The following is a 20,950-nucleotide window of genomic DNA, read 5'->3' as shown; positions in this document are numbered from 1 at the left end:
GCTTAAGAAGGCAGCTCGGGGGCAATTAAGGTTTTTTTTATTTTTAACAAAGTCAACATCCTATTAACATTTCCAAAGTTACCAAACTAAGCTTCCCCACAATTGCTCCTCTGTCACTTAGCTTGGTGGAATTGCCCTAGCTTGTTTCTGCTAACCAATTGAGTTTGAAGGATTTTCTCTTGGATCCTTTTATTTTTCATTCACATGACCTCCTGTGATATTTTAATTGCCCTGCCATTTGCAACTGTGATTTCAACAATCTTAGCCCTAAATTTCATTTATAAGCCTTGGCACTTGCATTTGTGAATGCAGCATCCTGATTCACCTAAACGCCATTGATACTCAGCTGTATCTGACACCACCTCCTTCGTCACTTCATCTGCCTCTGATTTTTCCTGTCACTTGTCCAACGGCCAAATTTTCAGAAACAGAAATTTCCACACAATAACTATTGAGAAGACTGAAGCTATTGCCTTCGGTTCCTTCCACAAACTCATTGTTTTCTATTGTTGCCATCAGATATTTAAGTTACAGTATCATAGTCATACAGACCCTTTTGATCCAATCAGTCCATAATCCTAAACAAAACTAGTCCCATGTGCCTGCATGTTTCTTATTCATGTACTTAGCTTTTAACCATGGTAACTGTACCCACATCCAACACTTCCTCAGGAACTTCATTCTGTACATGAACCACACTGTGTATGTAAAGTAAAATGTTGAGCAAAACCACTTGCAATTTTGTTGTTTGCCCCACACTTAAGTTTCTGATACATTCGTACCATCCCCATGATCTCGAATAATCTGTTCTTCTCTTGACTTGTGTCCTACTGGAAAATTTACAAATCTTTGCTGAGCTCTCCCTATCTCTAACTTTTCCATAATTTTCCATGCAACTGGACCCAAACTCCCCCACTATTTAGTTTAAGTTGTTTGAAACCAACGTTTGGCCTTATGGTTTTTCTCTGAATTTCCTCCAGCACTTAAAACTTCTCAGTAACCGAAACTAGTTGCAGTGTGTGAACTGCCTTTGTCACAGTCATTTTAACCACAGTTTCGGATCATATGGTTCTCCATTGTTTCAATGTGCTGACTTTGTTGGTCTGCATTAGTTGAGACATCCTGAATATCTACAGGATTCCTGAGTCTTTCAGATTCATTCTTGGTTATTTCAGTATTGCCCAATGGTTATACCTGCCACTCATTTTTCCTTCCTATGTGAAAAGTCGATATCTATTTTGTATTATGTTTTATCTGACTTTATGCTGTACAAATAGGTTTGTTTTAAAATTTATAGGGTTTCTGAACTGTCTTGATTCTACTGCCATTGCTAATTTGCAAATGTGATTTAATTTCTATTAAACTTCTGACTTCAAATATTTGGTGTATTAAAAGCTAGAATATTTACAGCACTGTTTCCAATAGCTGCTGATAGACTATTCTTTGCCTGTGGGGTGACCGCCTCCTCACACCTCTGGTGTATAGAATGTTCCATTTAGACTTGAGCAGCACAACCAACTGACATTACTTCATCCAATGTATTTGTCTTGGATGTATTGTAGGTTTAAGAATGTCTGCCTTATTGATATTGCATTGTACATTTTGCATACCTAACTATGCAGTTCCATTTGCCTTTTAAGAAATAGAAATTTTAATTCTGATTTACTTCAAAAAAACTGCAAAATGAGGTTTTCCTTTCAGTGCAAAGGATGTGTGTAGAAAGGTTTTAATTTTTGGGATCCTCATAAGAGGCTGTTTAATGTCAGAAGTCTGAGCACCCAGCCATTAAGTTTTAAATTTTATTGAAATCTTATGGGTAGTTTATGTTTAAACACTTCACGATCCTGAATGATGATATTACTTGATGAGTCAGATCCCAGATTCCAATCTAACTGGATTAATCATGCTTCATTTATTTAATGAGGTGGCCTTTCACTGAAACACAGTGCTGCAGTTTTAACAATAAAATGGAATTTCTTTGCACAAAAGAAAGTAAAATAGACTAAACCAAATTATTTATATGTCACAATTTGAAAGATTCTGAAGCACATAGTAAATTATTCCATGTATTTCAATACCCACCCCCCCGCCAAGACAACTTCCTTCTCATTTATATGTATGCGGTTTGAGTTATCTGTTTTGTCCTTAGTCTTGCGAGTATAATAATTTTATCTTTTCAGTCTTCCCAAAACTGAACTTAGTCTTTCTTGGCTTTGAATAATTCCTTCAGGCTTCAACCCAAAAATTTCACATCTAGAACTTTCAGAATAAACTCCTGATGATGAGATGACCTGTCTCCTAATAGGTCTGAATGAGTTCCTTTTTTCATGGGAAACTGGTGCACATCTAACTTCTATCAGGACCTCAGCAAACAGAAACCAAAATGCTTTCCATTTCTCTCTCTCTCTCTCTCTCTCCATTTCAGAGATAAAGATCACACCTCTGGAAATACTAACAAGTTAATCATTAACCACTATACACCTGCTCCATCCCTCCCTTACACACACCAAACCATCATGCTGCTAGTTGAAAATCCAATCTTTAAAATATTGCACACTCTGCATCACAACATAATGGGAAATTAAATAAAATAAGAACCATTGAATGACCACTATAACTTGAGACCTTTGCTATAAACTCATTGCACTGTGAATTTCCCCCAGATTTCTTTTGTCCATTACAAAAATCTTGCCGATTCATTCTGTTTTTCTGGGACTGATCAAAGTTATGCCACAGCCCCCTCAAATTCATTTTAACTGGAGCCCAAAGGGAAAATTATTCTGCAAGATAGAAATTTTCACCAGGATCCCTCAATTCACTTGTTGCAAAGTAATTCTTCAGTTCTCTTTAAAAGCTCAGCTGTGGACTTTTCCATTCAAACTTCTTAGTTTTCAATGTGGGGGTAGATTTCTTCCTATAGCTCCAAGCTAAGTACATCTTCAAACTGCTTTAGCAACCCCCACCTCTCCCCATTCCAACTAACTTTGAGCCACCTTCTATATTCAGAAAGGTGAATGAGAAAGTTAGAACCTTAAGGTGCTAGCCCAGCTACCACATCCCCTTGTGCTCACCTGACCCGATGATCTGCTGCTTTTACAGACAAAAATTGTAATTGCCTTTTGTGAGAAACAAGTTGATAAATTCAACAAAGCTATCTTCTTCTAAACCTTGTTACCCAGCTCCATGACAACATACCTGGAATGTGCTGAGCAGAAATGTAAATGAGTTAGCTTTCACCTTGAAAATTGAAACTCTATTTTAATAAGATGACCCATTGAACTAACTTAACTTCTTCCAGATCTGCTGACTTATCAGGGAACTCCCTTGCTGACCAACTATTTTTAGCATCTTTTCATCTAAACACAGCATAAATAAAATTTAAAATATTTTATTGATAAATAAATAATTATTCAAGCCCAGAGCACTATATTTCTAACCTTGACCGTGCAAGATAAATGTAGGTTAGTCTTTAACTATAATTAGCCCAAATTGTGTGATGTATTTTTATATGGTTACTTACTAATTTATGGAACAGGTTTTCCTTATCTACATATAACAATTTTAGTCTTTAAGCTAGAAGTTACAGATGTGAATTATGGCTTCAAATATTTGCAACTATAATGATCAAGTAATGAATTGTTTAATTTTCATAGCAAGCACCATGTGGTTTCTGTGGCAGCTAGCATTTGTAACTTGAAAATTGTGCAAACTGAAGTGAGGATTTTTCACGTTTTCACCTATGGCGATGTTTAGTGTAGAGGAAGGTGAAATCACTTATCTTGTGTCCAGTTTTGCTGTATCTTGGTTTAGGCTTGCATTCTCCATGGTAGTACCTCTAGCAATCAGTCTGAGAAAGTGTATAAGATATAAGTAGGCAAGGAAAGAGTTAAGTTCTGAGTTTTATTTTGTAAAATAAGAGGTTCAGCTGAGCATGACTCCTATCAGAAGAACTAACAGGTAACAATGGGGGGGGGGGGTTGGAGGCAAGGGTAATTGGTAAACAAGTTGGAAAAGCATTTATTATGTAGAGCCATTTAACAAAATGAGGTAGCATTCAGTATGTGAAGTCAGTTAACAAGGTTAGGAACATTAATTGTGTAACAGCAGATGGATTCATCTTTATCATTTGCTCGCTGATTATATCAGTCACCCATCAATATGTATGCTGCCTTATCTGGATGCTCCTCCCTGTAAAATGACTACATAATTCATTTAAGAAACCGCTATTCCAGAGAAGACCGTGAATTCATATCTCTCTGCATGTGGGCGATCGTTTTCTCTCTGTCTCTCCCAGGGCCCTGAGTAAAGATGAAGAAGGTAAAACTATACTGTGTCTGAGCGTTTTGCTTCAACACGGGTTGGGGGGGGGGGGGGGGGGGAGGAGACAAATCCACATGTCTGTCAGCACTCTCCTCTCATTCTGTATAAGATGCTGTTTTCCCTTCTCATTGGTATTTAGGTTCTGATGAGTGCAAGAACAAAAGTTTTGACAAAATGTAATTTTGTTTTCAGCAATGCTTGTGTTCAATTTGGCACAATAAAGGTAAACTTTGTTTCACTGTTTTACAGATACTGAGTGCAAAACATTCTGGAAGAAAGATAGTGCAGAACAGACTTGTTACCAATTTAACTTTCACTCTCTGCTCTCCTGGAATGAGGCTCGGCTTGCCTGTCAGAGTCAAGGAGGGGATCTTCTGAGTATTACTGATCCAAAGATGCAGAAATATATTTCTGGTGAGTTTGTATTAATCATACGTGATGTACATGAAATCTGGTGAGTTTTGACAAGTGAGTTCCTGTCCCATTCAGTTGATGACTCTTCTATAAATATGGGCAAATTGTGAAAATAAAGACCATATTATGTTTTAGAATGCTATCCAAAAATGTTATATTTGGTAATTTTAAATTAAAATTCTTTGGAATGTTGAATGTATTTTATTTTGTAGTAGTTGACTAAGTTGGAAACTTATTCCCTAAAAAAATCAGTCAACCTCACCCAGATTACGGGGAGAGTGCGCATAAGTGGATTTGAAACACCCATCAGCCATGATTTAAATGGCAGAGTAGACTCAATAGGCCGAATAGCCTTGCTTCCACTCCTATGTCTTATGGTTTTATGGTCTAAATTATTAAAAGTAACACAAAGATGCATAAGGTATAATGCTGGTGAAATACTGGATTCTACAGTGAGAGGTAGAGAATGTCCAAGTTGAAATGTAATGTTGAATCTATATCAAATCATTGTTTTTATGTACTATTTGTAGTTCCTCGGCTCCATAGGAAGACTGTTGAGCACTCGAAGTACAGTGTAGGTTATCACAAATGATGCCTATAAGACCATAAGACCATAAGACATAGGAGTGGAAGTAAGGCCATTCGGCCCATCGAGTCCACTCCGCCATTCAATCATGGCTGATGCGCATTTCAGCTCCACTTGCCAGCGTTCTCCCCGTAGCCCTTAATTCCTCTAGACAACAAGAACCTATCAATCTCGGCCTTGAAGACATTTAGCGTCCCGGCTTCCACTGCACTCCGTGGCAATGAATTCCACAGGCCCACCACTCTCTGGCTGAAGAAATGTCTCCGCATTTCCGTTCTGAAATGACCCCCTCTAATTCTAAGGCTGTGTCCACGGGTCCTAGTCTCCTCGCCTAACAGAAACAATTTTCTAGCATCCACCTTTTCAAAGCCATGTATTATTTTGTACGTCTCTATTAGATCTCCCCTTAATCTTCTAAACTAACTAACTTCTGAAAAGCTATGGCCATTATCACTGAATCAGATAAGATCTGATTTGATGGGGTCTTCAATTTCTGAAGGAAGCAATAAAATAGGGAGACTGAAAGTGTTCTCTTTTTCTTGAAAAGGAACATCTGTGTTGAATGCTTAAATTTGGGACAGGGACCAAAATGACCAGAGATGGTGATTGAAGAAGTATTCATAGACTGTGGAGGTGGTAAGAGGGGAAAGATGGGGGAACACAGATTGCTCATTCCCAAACACTCCAGGCAATATTGACAAGATGATTCCTGCAACTTCCACCCACTCGCTAGGAGCAAGTCTCCCCTTTTCAGACCACCAGCAGTTGCTGTAGGGCCAGAGCTAAGCAGCTGATGCTGCCAGGGCTACAGGTAAGTGTGCAGAGAATACAGGCATTGACGTTCAACTGAGGTAAGTTTGGGGTTTTGGGCAGAAAGGGATTGGACATCTTGGAGAAGTAGAATGGGATTAGATTTTGTGGAGCAGGTGAGGAGAATGGAGCACTCCTTGACAGTGAAGGAAAGATGAGGAATGTCCATTCTGAAAGGTGAGGGCTTCCCCTCACTCACCCTTGCCAATGTGTAGGCTGCTTCACAGTCAGAGACCACCTCTCCACTTGCCCACTTCAGCCTGCTCAGATATTGTGGTTAACGTACTGCGTCCCTTCAATCTATTGGTCCCACAAGTCCCAGGCTGCCATTTGGATTTCCCAACTGACTAGAAAAACAAAAATTGAATTCCAGTTTTGATTTTTGGAACCTCAGCATTACCAGCTCTGAAAAGTCTATTTTCCCGTGGTAGTTTGCACCTCCTGATTATTGAAGCCAAGCTGTCAGTTAAAATCTTGACTTTAGGAGATGTTGTAGCTGTTTCTTCAAAGTGCAGAAATACTAACCAATCAGTGTTTCATCTGAAGAGTAGTATAAAAGCTCTTTAATGTTACTTCATCATTGCTACAAGCCTCCCTGTAATTGTCATAAATGTAATTTTTAATAGAGCAACCAAATATTCCGAAGAAACTGTGGATTGGCCTCAATCAAATGAACATTGCTGGTGGCTGGCAGTGGTCTGATGGAACACCCCTCGTATTTGTTAATTGGAATGATGGTAAAAATGTTTGATAAAGTTGTTACATTATCACACATCAAGTTTGAAAATGAATAATAAAACTGCTGAAGACAAGAGATTTTCAAACACACAGACTTCCAAATCTACCTGGATTACACCTCCCGCAAAAATGCTATTCTGTATTCCCAATTCCTCCTCCTCTGCCGCATCTGCTGTCAGGAAGACCAGTTCCACCACGGAACACACCAGATGGCCTCCGTCGTTAAAGACTGAAATTTTCCCTCCCATGTGGTTGAAGATGCCCTCCAATGTATCTCATCCATGTCCCGCATCTCCACCCTCGAACCCCACCCCTCCCACCGCAACAACAAGGACAGAACCCCCACCCAGTCCTCACCTTCCACACTACATATCTCCGCATAAATTGCATCATCCCCTGACGTTTCCACCACCTACAAATGGACCCCACAACCAGGGATATGTTTCCCTCACCACCCCTATCTGCTTTCTGCAAAGACCATTCCCTCCGCGACTACCTGGTCAGGTCCACACCCCCTACCAACCCACCCTTCCCTCCTGGTACCTTCCCCTGCCACTGCAGGGATTACAGAACTTGCGCCCACACCTCCCCCCCTCACCTCTGTCCAAGGCCCCAACAGAGCCTTCCACATCCATCAAAGTTTCACCTGCACTTCGACACGTCATTTATTTATCCATTGTTCCCAATGCGGTCTCCTCTACATTGGGGAGACAGGACACCTTGCAGAGCGCTTCAGAGAACATCTCTAGGACACCCACACCAATCCACCCCATTGCCCCGTGGCTGAACATTTCAACTCCCCCTTCCACTCTGCTGAGGGCATGCAGATCTTGGGCCTCCTCTATTGCTACTCCCTCCATACCCGCTGCCTGGGGAAGGAACGCCTCCTCTTCAGCCTCAGAACCCTTCAACCCTAGGGCATCAGTGTGGACTTCACCAGTTTCCTCAAATACGCCCTCCATACCCCCCACCACCCCCCCCCCCCACCTTACCCCAGTTTTAACCTTGCAGCTCAGCACTGTCCCCATGACCTGTCCCACCTCTAAATTTTCCTTCTCACCTATCCGCTCCACCCTCCTCTCCTATCACCTTCACCCCTGCCTCCGTCCATCTATTGCACTCTGAGCTACCTTCTCCCCAGCCCCAACCCCCCTCCCCCCTCCAATTTATCTCTCCGCCTTCATTCTTGATGAAAGACTCCTGCCCGAAACATTGATTCTCCTGCTCCTTCGGTGCTGCATAACCTGTTGTGCTTTTCCAGCACCACACACTCTCGACTCTGATCTCCGGCATCTGCAGTCTTCACTTTCTCCTAAGAGATTTCAGTGCTTATAGTCTAAGTGCAGATCCTTGTTACAATTCACAACAAAACCATACATTTGGATCAGTTTTGGTTTACAAGTAAAAATGGTTTTAATAGTAACTATATGAAAGGTCCTTTCTGTTTTAATGATTTTTCTGCCCTTTTTTCCTTTCTATCCCTTGTCTTTACTCTCCTTTTCCTTTCTGCTGCTCCTTTCTTTATCTCTGCTTTCCAGATCATTCAGTTTCTGTTATTCTCTAATTGCTTTTTTGATCTCCTATTTGAGATGATTTTTTTTTCCTTGTCATTTTTTTTTGTGCACATCTCTTGCATAATGTCTGCCATACTGACCATCTCATTCAGCGCATGAGGTCAATGAATAAAATTGAACTGATCATTTTATTCAAGATACAGAATGTAATGCGCATTTAAGCAACCAATGCCTCAAATTAAATCAACTAAAGTAGTTATCCTCTGAAAATGATGAGATGTCTGAGCTGCAAATTTATAATTTATTATGTTTAGATATATTGGATCTGTATCATCTTGAGGAATCGAGCTGTGCTACAATGAATTCTGATGGTCACTGGAAAGTTAGTCCCTGTGAAGCTGCTTTACCATATGCATGCAAGAAACCACTCACTCAGGGAAGGCATGAGTCAGTCGGTAAGTGTCATTTGCTTTTTTTCTCCCTTGTGATATGAATTCCTCATGTTTATATTACTGTTCATCTCTTGTTCTTTCTTAATTACCTTTTTTGCTCAGAACACATCTATTTGCACTATTGTAATTGGCATTTCCACTGAAAAAAATTATACAAAAGACATAGGGTGGGATTATTACAACATTAGCAAAACTTGAACTTATAACTGACTCAACTCAAGATATTTCCAAAGTATCTCCTCGCCAATGAGGTACTTTAGGATTGTGTTATTAACTTTGTATTCCAACAGCAAACCAACTTGACACTTACAACATAAATTAAACCTGTTAGCAACTTCACCTCATCAGAATGTTTTGAATTAATTATTCTATAATTATTTCATTGTTTGATTTGCCAATAATATTGGCCCAAGATTCAGGAAAGGGAGAAATATCCACTTTATGGGGAGAGGTGTGTATAAGCGTGGTCAGCTTTAGGACCACTTGGCCTGTGTGGGACTAAATAACTGCACGTTTCTCATCTTTTAAATGCATTAATCAACTATTCATAAAAACAAAAGTATGTCTTATACAGCATGCTGATCATGGCTCAAAAAGCAAAGTTGCACTTGAAAATAATATGCATATTGGTCAGTGATGTGGGAGAATTAGTGTTGGTGGAAGAAAAGACTATCATTGTCTGAAAGAGAATTATACAGATGAGCAAGATTAGTAAAATAATGGAAAGCATCAGGAGTACTCATTGTAACAGTCTCCTTGTAATAATGAGTTGAATAGCATGCTAAGGGTAAATATTGATAGTGCATAGCTGGTGCATTGGAGAGGACCCCACCTCCAGCTTTGCTGGCTTACTCTATCTAAATTTTGAATGAGTTGGGAGGTCTGTCTAACTGAACAGAGAGCCAATTGGATGCCAGCAACTCTTGCATCTCACTGGGATCAGTAGCCACTGCTGATATTACAGGAGGTTTGGAATGAAAGGGAACAGCTGTATGGTGATAGGAATTGTTCCATACCAAAGAAGTCTTGCTTCACTTCTGGAGAACAATGATGAGTCACATTTTGTGTGTTGTGTGCAATTCTGGTCATCTCCTCTAAGAAAGGGTATAGTTGCCATAGTGGGAGTGCAGCACAGACTCACCATAGTTACACCTTGGTGATGGGACTGTTCAAGATATTTTTCTAATCTGCCTCTTCAGTGATGTTATTATACACACTACTGGAGCAAGAAGGACTTGAATGCAGGTCTACTCGCTCTCCTCACCCCACGTTATCTTTGAGGATAGCAAAGCTATGTATTCTCTTGTTTATAGGAATGATAGACAATCTCATAAATTTACAACATTTTAGATGTGATGGATAGAGTAGACTGAGAAAGATTGTTTCCTCTGGCAGGGATCTAAAACCAGGGAAGGCAGAGTCTCAAAATAAAGCATAAGAAATTTTTGACTGAAATGAGGAGAAACATCTTCTTCTGTCAATGCGGTAAATCTTCTTAATTCTCTCAGACAGGCTCTGTGCTCCCAAACTTACAACCAGAATCTGGGGCTTTTGAACCTTTTAAAATGTGTGTTTTATTTGGTGAAATTTTTCACCACTTGAGATGGAGGTTGTACTTAGTCAATTACTTGGGTTTAGATTCCACAACTTTTATTTTGTACCGTCTTCTAAACATCAAAAAGGAGTGAAGCAATTGCCTTTTACTCTGCTTGCTCAGACAATCCTGTTTTAACATCAGTGCTGCCAGATTTTTTTCTTGGCTTAAATTTGCTTTTGCACCTTCAGAGCTTGCAAACTTTCTCCATATGTCTCACCTAATTAAATGTTTTGTTTTGTTGTCAGCTTCTCTTCTTTTGTAAATTAACATATGAAATTGAACCCTTGGCCTCAGTCTTGACAGGGGTATGCTTAGTAAGTAGGAAAGAGATTTTGTTCCGAAAGTTAGATAATCAGCTTTCCCCTAATGATGTGCAGTTTTAACATGAGGACATATGTCCCCCAGCATGTTCCCAGTCTGGATGTAATTCTGACAGTCATGGCTGTTTGTTGATTGTGAAGTGATTTTTGAGGAGCACAGGATGAGGTAGAAACCGTGAAATGGGCTACTGGTAGGAAGGAGGAACGGTGGTGAGTTGTTTATCAACCTCTGAGCTGGGAGGTGGTGGTGTGTTGGAATGACACCTGATAGAACTGGGGCAGGAGTGAGTATAACCATTTAAACAATCCTGCCAAGGTTTGACCCTCCCAAAAGTAGTCTGTGCTTCCATTTAATTATTGGGTTACCGGAGACCTGAAGACTGGCCAGCTTAAGCTAAACCTAAGGCACACAGTCTAATTATATTTACATAACTAACTTGTTTCTTTGGGTATGGTTGGTTGCTTTAAGTGATACAAGTCTATATTTCCTCCCTCCTTTTCCCCTCCATGTCTCATTTAAACTGTGAGGATGTGCCCTTTTGAAAAACCAAAGTTTGATGCCACAAGAAACTGAAAATTCCAGTGATCTTGCCATGTCTCTGGAGTTCTGACATTGCATGACTTGTATGAATGGACTTATCACAAAATTGATCCATCGAGCAGACACATGTATTTGAGGCCAAGAAATTACCTTTGTTTTTTCCAACCATCCAGTTAATGATATACATTGTTGCCAAGGTAAATTGCTTTCAATTTATGGTAATACTTGACTTTGATTCGGCACTTCTCCAAAAATTCCAGTGTTGGTGGCCTGCCATGTGATACATCATGTGCAAAGTCAAGTCATGTGCTACTGTCATGCAACAACCAGCTGCTTGACCAGTCCACTTCATCACTTGATAATATTGATTCTTAAATGATTCTTGATGGGATTATTGTTTGGGGGTAACATCAAACCACTGAGCCATCAGTTACATAAATAAAATAGAACCAATAACACTTATTGGTTTGCTGATATCTGACCCATTTAGTATTCTAAACAAGTTCATTAAAAATCGTGATACTTTGACTGCTGGATGTGCATTCTGATTTAATTTAGTCTTTCTTTTATTTTAAAGATTCTTTTATTTCCTGTTCCTCAGTGCCAAAGCAGAATCACTTTTTTTTTAATTTTCAGAATTTTGTATATTTAAAATTTACAAAGCTAGATATTTCTTGTCTGGAATTTGCTCCAGTCATAAAATCTTTGTTCTTTCATGGACTTAATTGGCTATTAATGCTTAGTTCTTGTCAGAAGCACAATGAATATGCAAACAATTTCTGCACCCAAAGATGATGGCTCAAGGATCAAAAAAAACTTGTATTCAAAATTTTCCTGGTGATCCACATCCACAGACAGCTGAACCTTCAAGTAAATCCCACAGGAGGGAAGGAACTATAGAAAAAGGGTTGAACACGACTACTAGAAGCTACTGCATGAACTCCAGCTCTTCCTGGCTCTCTAAAGTTGTGCTCACTGTAAAAGCTTAGATCCAGGAAATAAGTACAGAAAATTTGAGGCCTGCGACAATCACTGTGACTCTTAGTCCATGTTCTTAAACAGACACCAGAGGTGGCATTTAATTGAGCTGACCATCTTCATCTGCTATCTGTCGACATAATGGAAGCCCCATTTCACCTTTTCAGAATAGGTCTTGCAGTTGGAGACCAGAGTTGTGTCTAATGGCAGTGTCACCAGGAAGGAAATGGTGACTGCCTGTTCAACCTAGTCCTTGTGTGTATCGTAAACTACTAGAGTCCTTCTAGACTTGTTGTCAGATTGCAATACAGAGTTGAGCAAAGGAAAGGCGAGGTTGTGGGCCGATTGGAAGAAGGCAAGGCCTGCAGAAAGGGCAGAGAAGGGACTCTGAGTTGCTGCATTTCTGAGGCCAAATCCCTCATGGGAGAACCCCTACGAACCTGCAAGTGACCACACAGACAGCTGCTTCATGTGTCTGAAACCCTCCCCAACTACTGCTGGGTTATTGCCATGGTATTAATTTCCCACAAGAACCTAAAGCGTCAGCAGGGTGGAAGCAGGAAGAATGGGTGGGGGGTGGGGGGGGTGGGGGTGGGGGGGTGGGGGGGTGGGGGGTGGGGGGGGTGGGGGTGGGGGTGGGGGGGTGGGGGGGTGGGAGGGGGGGGGGGGCGGTGTTCACATCTGCCACCCTGCCACCTCATTAAATGCCCCATGGAATTACATTTAAATGCTGCACAAAATCCCTTACTTCTTTGACCTCTTGCGTATCCTGGATAGCTAACAAATGGCCAGAATCTGTTTCGGGTTGGTGCTTATCAGGATGTTGTGCACCAAAGTTTATATCTGTAACATGAACGCCATGAGAAACTGTTCTACCCTACTGTTTTCAAATGCTAATTTTCCCTTTTACAAAGGAAATAATATAAAATAAGGAAATTACATAGAATAATGTAGAAGTTAATATCGGAAACTCTCTCAAATTTATTATGCCTACTTTCTTCAGATCCGTGGAAGTACTCCAGTACAGAATGTGAAGATGGCTGGCTTGCATATAATGGCTTCTGCTATTATATGAACAGACAAGATTTGAAATGGGATGATGCAGATAGTTCTTGTAAATCCAATGAAAGTCATCTCATCAGCATACATTCATTAGCAGATGTGGAACTGGTTGTCAGCAAGCTTCATGAAGGTAAGTGCAAACTCTAATCCTTATCCAAGCAGTAAGAGTACCTAATTTAAATCTGAACAGGGATATATTTTATATCACTCTGGGAAGGTTGATCAACTTCAAAAAGACAACTGTTGTCAAGAAACTAATCATAAAGAATAACCCAATTTATATAGTGAGGAAAGATATCGAAAGTTAAGTGGAAAAATGGCAGACAGAGTTTAATCTGGGCAAGTGCGAGGTGATGCTTTTTAGGAGGTCAAATGCAGGAGGAATGTATACAGTAAATGACAGAACCCTTAGGAGCATTGATATACAGAGAGATCTGGGAGTCTCAGTCTGTTGCTCCCTCAAAGTGTCAACATAGTGGATAAAGTGGTAAATAAAACACAGCATGCTTCCCTTCATTGTTCGGGGCATTGAGTGTAAAAGTTGACAAGTCATTTTGCAATTGTACAAGACATTTTTGGTAAGGCCACGTTTGGAGTACTGTGCATAGTTCATGATAGGAAGGATGTGGAGGTGAGTTTTGAGAGAGTGCAGAAGAGGTTTACCAGGATATTGCATGGATTGGAGTGTAGTAGCTACAAGGAGAGGTTAAACAAATTCCGATTTGTTTTTGTTAGAGCGTGGAGGATAAAGGGTGACCTGAGAGTGGTGTATAAAATTTGAGAGGCATGGATGAGGTGTATAGACAGTTTTTTTTCAGGATGGAAATGTCAAATACTAGGGAGCATAGGTGAGAGAAAGAAAATTTTAAAGGAGAGGTGCAAGGTGAGTTATTTTATACAGAGGATAGTATGTATCTGGAATGCAGATTGTAGAAGCAGGTACAATAGCAAGGTTTAAGAGGTACTTAGACACAAGAACGTGAATAGAGGGATACAGACCATGTGCAGGCAGAGATGGGGTTAGTTTAAATGACATTATAGTTGGCACAGACACAATGAGCTGAAGAACGTGTTCCTATGCTGTACTGTTCTATGTTTATTTAAGCCTATAATTTACATAAACAAGTATTTGAGATGGAAATTTCAGTGCATGTTGTATTTTTTTGAGAAATTGCTAATTCCTTGGATACTGTCCTTCTCCCTTTCAAAACCCTCTTGAAAATAAAAAGAATACCACTTCTCTGACTCTGAGGGAGGCCCTAATGTATAGGGGAGTTGAGAGTTGGGAACCTGAGTGTAAATTCAGAAGGAAGAGCTACAAAATAGAAGACTGAATTAATAATGAGCATAAAAGGCAGAGAAAACAAAGTAGACAACAAAGGTGTTGTTTGATGATCAGTGCTACATAATTTAATGCAATGGCCTAGTGAATAAAGCAAATGGTGCAAGCAGACATCAAATGAAGCCATATGGGTTGAACTGAAGAGCAGAAATGTGGTTATACACTGTTGAGACTTTTCATTAGATCCCCAAGCTGTCAGTTTGAAGGAAGTGAAGCAAATATAGGTGAATAGTTGATAAAGAAATAATATTGCAATAATTGAAGTGTTTATACTGCAAGATTACTGGCATGAAACTAGTCAGAAAGATGTAGAGAACGAAGAATTCTTCAAGTGCATCAAGAAATCTTATTTTCCACAATGAAGTAATCCCAATAAGAGGAGAGGAATTCTGATTTTACTTTAAGAAATGAAGCTGCACAAGTGAAAGGAATATCAGTAGGGGACTATTTTGATCATAATGCAGTTAGGTTTAATTAGTTATGAAGAGGAATAAAGACCAGCTATTACACTTTAAATCGAGAAAAGGCCTACTTTTTCTAAGAGTGATTTGGCAGAAGTAGACTGAGACTATTTTAAAGATAAATTTGTGTTCGAGTTGTGGGAGATGTTCAGGAAAGCAATAGAGAGATTTCAGAAGGAATATGTTCCCAGAAAGAAAATGGTTGGTCTTCTGGCTATCGGGATGCTACAAGCTGATTTGGAAAACTGCTGATGTTGTATCATTTGGTTTATGAAGGAAGGTAGAGTTAGACTGAGTAATGATCAGTCACATAACCTTAATGAGAAATTTTTTTGATAAATATCTTTTGAAGGATAGTGTGAATCACCATTTTTATAAATGGATGAATGCAATCCCAGCAATACTTGAACTTCAACACCTTGTTAAACAGGTGGTCTGCTGAGTGGCACCTCCCCATATGCCACCTTTATAAAATATTTACCCTATACATTATCCCAACATTGTAGTGTGTACCATGCACTTCCACAACTCGAACTCATCATTGAGGCAAACGGGAAAAGTGGTTCATGTGCTTTGTGATGTTGGACAAGCTTTGGAGAGATGGGAGTATTGTTTGCCACAGAATTCTTGTCACCAAAACTGCTTCAGTTCAAGCTTCTGAAGTAATATCACTGCACAGTTCCCTCTCCACCAACCCAAACCCAACTCCTATTTGGATGACTGGTGATTTAGAAGTGCTAAAGCTACTAACTGGCAAAGATAGATGGTTAGATTCTTCTGTCAGGTTGGATGGTTATGCCAAGCATTTGTGATGTAATTATTACTTACCACTCATCAGCCCAGGCCAGAAACTTACCCAGGTCTTGCTGCATGCAAGGACTGCTTAAGTGTCTGCATTTTGTAAATACTGCAATTATCTGTGAACATGCTTACTACTGACCTTGCAATGCTGAAATTCAGAAAGTGTTCCTGTCTCTTTAATTTTATATTGTCAAAGTAGTTTCCTGCATCAGGTTTTGTGCTCATTTAAATGTGAAAAATAGTGCAACTTATTTTGTAAATGTCAATACTTTTAAAATTATAATTCTACAGAATAAATTAAAATCACAGCATGCCAATTTTTGACATTTAGCTCTTTTTCACAAAACTTGGGTGTTTCCTTATCATTTTTCAGATGTCTAAAATTTATATCTTTTGATACAACCTCATCACTGAACATATGTCCCAATAATTCCAGGTTAAAATCTGATCTGAAAACATTAAAATCCAATAGCTATTCGAACTATTCCAAATGAAATCCCAGGATTATTTTTGTGAAATATTTGTACAAATTAATCGCATTGAATTTTCCTAGCTATTGTCACTTAAGTTTCTGTTTTAGCTTACAGTTATGAAATATGGACTGGATTAAGAAGTGACCAGTTCCCAGCCTTGTTCAAGTGGTCAGATGGATCTCCTGTGACCTTCACTTACTGGGACCAGGCTCAACCTAATATCCCCTACAATACTACTGAGCACTGTGTGTCCTATGGAGGAAAGGCAAGTAAATGACTAGTTGCTTCTATGTTCTCTCATCGAAGTGCATTTGTTTCATTTGGGGATAGATTGTTAACTTTTATTTTGAATCTTGGTGGAAAAGTAGGTTGCAAAGGTCCTGACATCTGCAATGAGGCCTCAGATGTTGGCTCACCCGGGTCTTTTCCACACGTCCTCAAGGCAGTTTATTTGCCTGAACCATCAAATATAATTTCCCCTCTTCCCTCCTCTTGTGCACTCCAAATGGATTGTTCCCTTCAACAGATTGCAAACTTCACTTGAGGTCTTCTATGAACTGGGCAGTGAAAAGCTGAGGATGGACAATGGATAGTGTAAATATTATTTGGTGCAAATTCTCTTTTCATTCCTTTTAATAAATACCAACTAACAGTTTCATTTTATTTGGATTGATGATATTCGGTAAACCAGCATTTCCTCCTTTTTATAGGTTAACAGCAAAGCAATGGTATACTCTTCCAGACCCACCAATATTTGTTTTCTTTCCCTTTGTACATTCCCACGTGAGTACATTAGAAGCAGCTGGTTTGTGGGCCATTGTGACAATAGCTAGCTGATTTTCTACATCCACCCTAAGAAGTAGCCCAGCTTAAACAGTGGTGAAAATCTTGGCTGTCCCACCCATTATCTTATCAGATAGTAATCCGAGCCTGGGTTGAGTGATTTTTTTTATTTCAAAAATATACTTTATTCATAAAATGATTTGATGGTCTGTACATTTGGTCATGCCATACATATGTCCACATTTACAAACACAGATTCGAATTTATCCTTGTCATATACAGGTCTGTGCATTTCTCAATCTTATACATATATTTGGCTGAGGCATCAGCAGAGCCCAAAAAACGTCCGCATGGGCCCCCTGTTCTTCTTTAGGCAGGCCGATCTTACACGGTGGTCTTTCCCCACCGCGCCTTGGCGGCAGCTGCCCCAAGCTTCAGCACGTCCCTCAACACGTAGTCTTGGACCTTGGAATGTGCCAGCCTGCAACACTCAGTCGGGGTCAACTCCTTCAGCTGGAAGATCAACAGGTTTCGGACCGCCCAGAGAGCGTCCTTCACCGAGTTGATGATCCTCCAGGTGCAGTTAATGTTCGTCTCGGTGTGAGTCCCGGGGAACAGGCCGTAGAGCACGGAGTCCCGCGTCACGGCGCTGCTCGGGACGAACCTCGACAAGCACCACTGCATTCCTCTCCAGACTTCCTCTGCATAGGCACATTCCAGAAGGAGGTGTGTGACAGTCTCGTCCCCACCGCAGCCACTTCGAGGGCAGCGTGCGGTGCGGCAGAGAGTCCGGGCGTGCATGAAGGATCTCACCGGCAGAGCCCTTCTCACCATCAGCCAAGCCATGTCTTGGTGCTTGTTGGAAAGTTCTGGCGATGGGGCATTCTGCCAAATGGCTTTGACAGTCTGCTCAGGGAACCGCTCGACAGGATCCGCCCTCTCCTTTTCCCGAAGGGTCTCAAGGACACTACGTGCTGACCACTTCCTGATGGACTTGTGGTCAAAGGTGTTTTTCCTCATAAATTTCTCCATGAAGGACAGGTGATACGGAACAGTCCAACTACTCTGAGCGTTCCGCGGCAGCGAGGCCAGGCCCATCCTTCGCAACACCAGGGACAGGTAGAACCTCAGTACGTAGTGACACTTGGTGTTTGCGTACCGGGGATCCACGCACAGCTTGATGCAGCCACACACAAAGGTGGCCATCAGGGTGAGGGTGGCATTGGCTGTATTTTTTTTCCCCCATTGCACCGGTCTTTGTACATTGAGTCTCTTCGAACCCGGTCCATCTTTGATCTCCAAATGAATTGGAAGATGGCCCGGGTGACTGCGGTGGCACAGGTCCTGGGGATAGGCCAGACCTGTGCCACATATAGCAATACTGAGTACCTCACACCTGATGACCAGGTTTTTTCCCGCGATGGAGAGCGACCGTTGCCCCCATCTGCCTAGTTTCTGTCTCATCTTCCTGCTCCGCTCCACCCAGGTCTTGGCACACGCCCCAGCCCCCCCCCAAACCAAATACCCAGCACCTTCAGGTGGTCAGTCCTGACAGTGAAGGGGATAGAGGATTGGTCGGCCCAGTTCCTGAAGAGCGTGGCCTCGCTCGTTTACCTTGGCCCCTGAGGCCCGTTCGAACTGGTCACAGATGCACACGAGTCTGTGCACAGACAGCGGATCCAAGCAGAAAACAGCAACGTCATCCATGTACAGGGAGGCCTTAACCTGCAGGCCCCCGCTGCCAGGAATAGTCACCCCTCTCAGGCTCGCATCCTTCCTGATGGATTCGGCAAATGGCTCTATGCAACACACAAACAAGGCGGGTGAGAGGGGGCATCCCTGCCTGACTCCAGATCTTACAGGGGAGCCTGCGTTTAGTGATAGTACTTTAGGCTCAGTGGTAATTCAGTCATACTAGCAGACTAATCCAGGAGTGTTGAGTGTTGTATTTTGCTTTCTCCATTACTATGAGGCTGTCTTTGAAGTTGTAACATTTTTGGTTGTGTGAATGTAATGGTAAATTTTCTGTTCCAACTATGTCTAACACTGAACAATTTAGTTTTGTATGAAAAATGCCAACTATTTGACAAGTAGTCCCTGCATTGTCCCAGCCCATATTAAGGAGTAGAGAATATTGGCATGACAACAAGATGGAGCTGATCATAAAGCTTATCCAGCTGAACGATATCGCTGATCCAGATGGTCCCAGGACTCTAAGAGGGGTTACAATGTGAGGAAAAGTGTGTGCAAGTTATGATGACTTCGAAATATATCACTGTTCCTTCAGAGTCACTGGGTCAAATTCCTAAAACCCTCCCTAATCGCAATAGTGCATCAACCCACAGCAAATGGACTGGAGTTGTTCAGGAAGGCAATTCATGACCACTTTTTCAAGAGATCTAGGGATGGACAATAAATGGTGGTTGAGCTATCTAGTTTATGGAGCTTGGAGATTGGGTCACACTATATTTATTGAGTACCTGTGTTGGACTTCTTTCAAATGCTAATGGAGTCAATTCAGTCTGTTTACTGAAGTCTGCATTGTATAATGTCTAACTGGGTGGCACCTCTTCTTATTTTTATCAAATTAGTCTATCCATTTTGTTAGATACACTTATATACCAGCACCCTGTGTTTATTAGCTGGTGACTCATAACTTTGTAGTTGTATCTCTCTCTATTTTTGAGATTTTGATCATGTATAGACGGTAAAATCTCTGAATTTTCTGATCCCACAGTTGGGTCAATGGAAGATTTCAGAATGTGACAGCAAGCTATCATACGTATGTAAGAAGCAAGGCAGGACCTTGAATAAAACAGACTCGTCTGATGTAGGATGCCCACAGGGTGAGGTAATTGTATTATCTTATTGTAACTCATGCAGTGCCTACGTGGTTCTTTTTAGGTTAGTCTTAAAATGTTCTATTTAGTTATAGCTTTAAACCTAGGTTAAATTAAGTAAAATTTTGTTTTTGAGACACATCAGCTGTGGTCAGTATTATGAAGTTTTTGTTTCACCTAAGCTCAGCTAGCAAGTACATTTTGTTCTTAGTATAATCCATTCAGTCTGTTACTGAACAATATATTGAATAATGTTTGACTCAATGACCTCTTTTTGATTTTAACTGATTAGTCTATCTCAACACCATTACATTAGAAGCACTGGCATCCTGTGTCTAAAGGCTGGTGAATCATGACTTGGTTTTTGTATTTTCATTTCTTCAGGTTTTGATCTTTTAAGATGTTTTGAGTGACGTCTTGGAACAAAGCTACGTTAATCTACTCTTGCAGCTTAGAACGTGTGATTACAGTAAATAAGAATGGGGAGAAAATTTACAAAAACTGCATTATTTCAAATTAATTTACTATAGAGCTTTGTGGTAAATAAATACTTGCTAATATATGACCTTTTTTAATACTTTATGCATCATAAATATAAATCATTAAAACACTTTTTTTAAAAAAAATACTAATATACATCCTTGACTCTTTAAAAGTTGAACCAACTAAATCTTCTTCCTTTTTAAGAACTGGAGAAGGCATGGTAGCTTCTGCTACACACTTGATTCAACAGAAGTTGAGTTTGAATCAAAATGTCATCTTACAATACAAAACAGGTACAAATTCTTGTAATTTAATTTCTACTTTTTCGGAGATCATTGCAGTTTCTGATCATTCTCATTACAAACACAATATTGGAATATGCCTAAAGTATATTTTTTTAAGAATGGTATAAATTTGTTTCAGCTGGTAATATTA

The 20,950-nt window shown here is 40.4% G+C and overlaps 1 protein-coding gene across 2 annotated transcripts in view; it reads left to right on the top strand.

Moving 5' to 3' along the window:
* ly75 (lymphocyte antigen 75) overlaps positions 1–20,950 on the top strand; it is a 141,982-nt gene that overhangs the window by 10,797 nt on the left and 110,235 nt on the right. For both annotated transcript variants that reach the window (XM_072579435.1, XM_072579434.1), the window contains exons 4-10: positions 4,570–4,734; positions 6,757–6,867; positions 8,697–8,837; positions 13,274–13,462; positions 16,517–16,674; positions 19,930–20,043; positions 20,720–20,808. In XM_072579435.1, the coding sequence (XP_072435536.1) occupies positions 4,570–4,734; positions 6,757–6,867; positions 8,697–8,837; positions 13,274–13,462; positions 16,517–16,674; positions 19,930–20,043; positions 20,720–20,808 (967 nt within the window). The remainder of the gene's footprint in view (positions 1–4,569; positions 4,735–6,756; positions 6,868–8,696; positions 8,838–13,273; positions 13,463–16,516; positions 16,675–19,929; positions 20,044–20,719; positions 20,809–20,950) is intronic.

This window comes from Chiloscyllium punctatum, chromosome 10, assembly GCF_047496795.1.
Source record: "Chiloscyllium punctatum isolate Juve2018m chromosome 10, sChiPun1.3, whole genome shotgun sequence".
In the NCBI taxonomy this organism is placed as follows: Eukaryota; Metazoa; Chordata; class Chondrichthyes; order Orectolobiformes; family Hemiscylliidae; genus Chiloscyllium; species Chiloscyllium punctatum.
The sequence above is the reverse complement of the archived record's forward strand: the minus strand, read 5'-3'. Positions and strand labels throughout refer to the sequence as shown.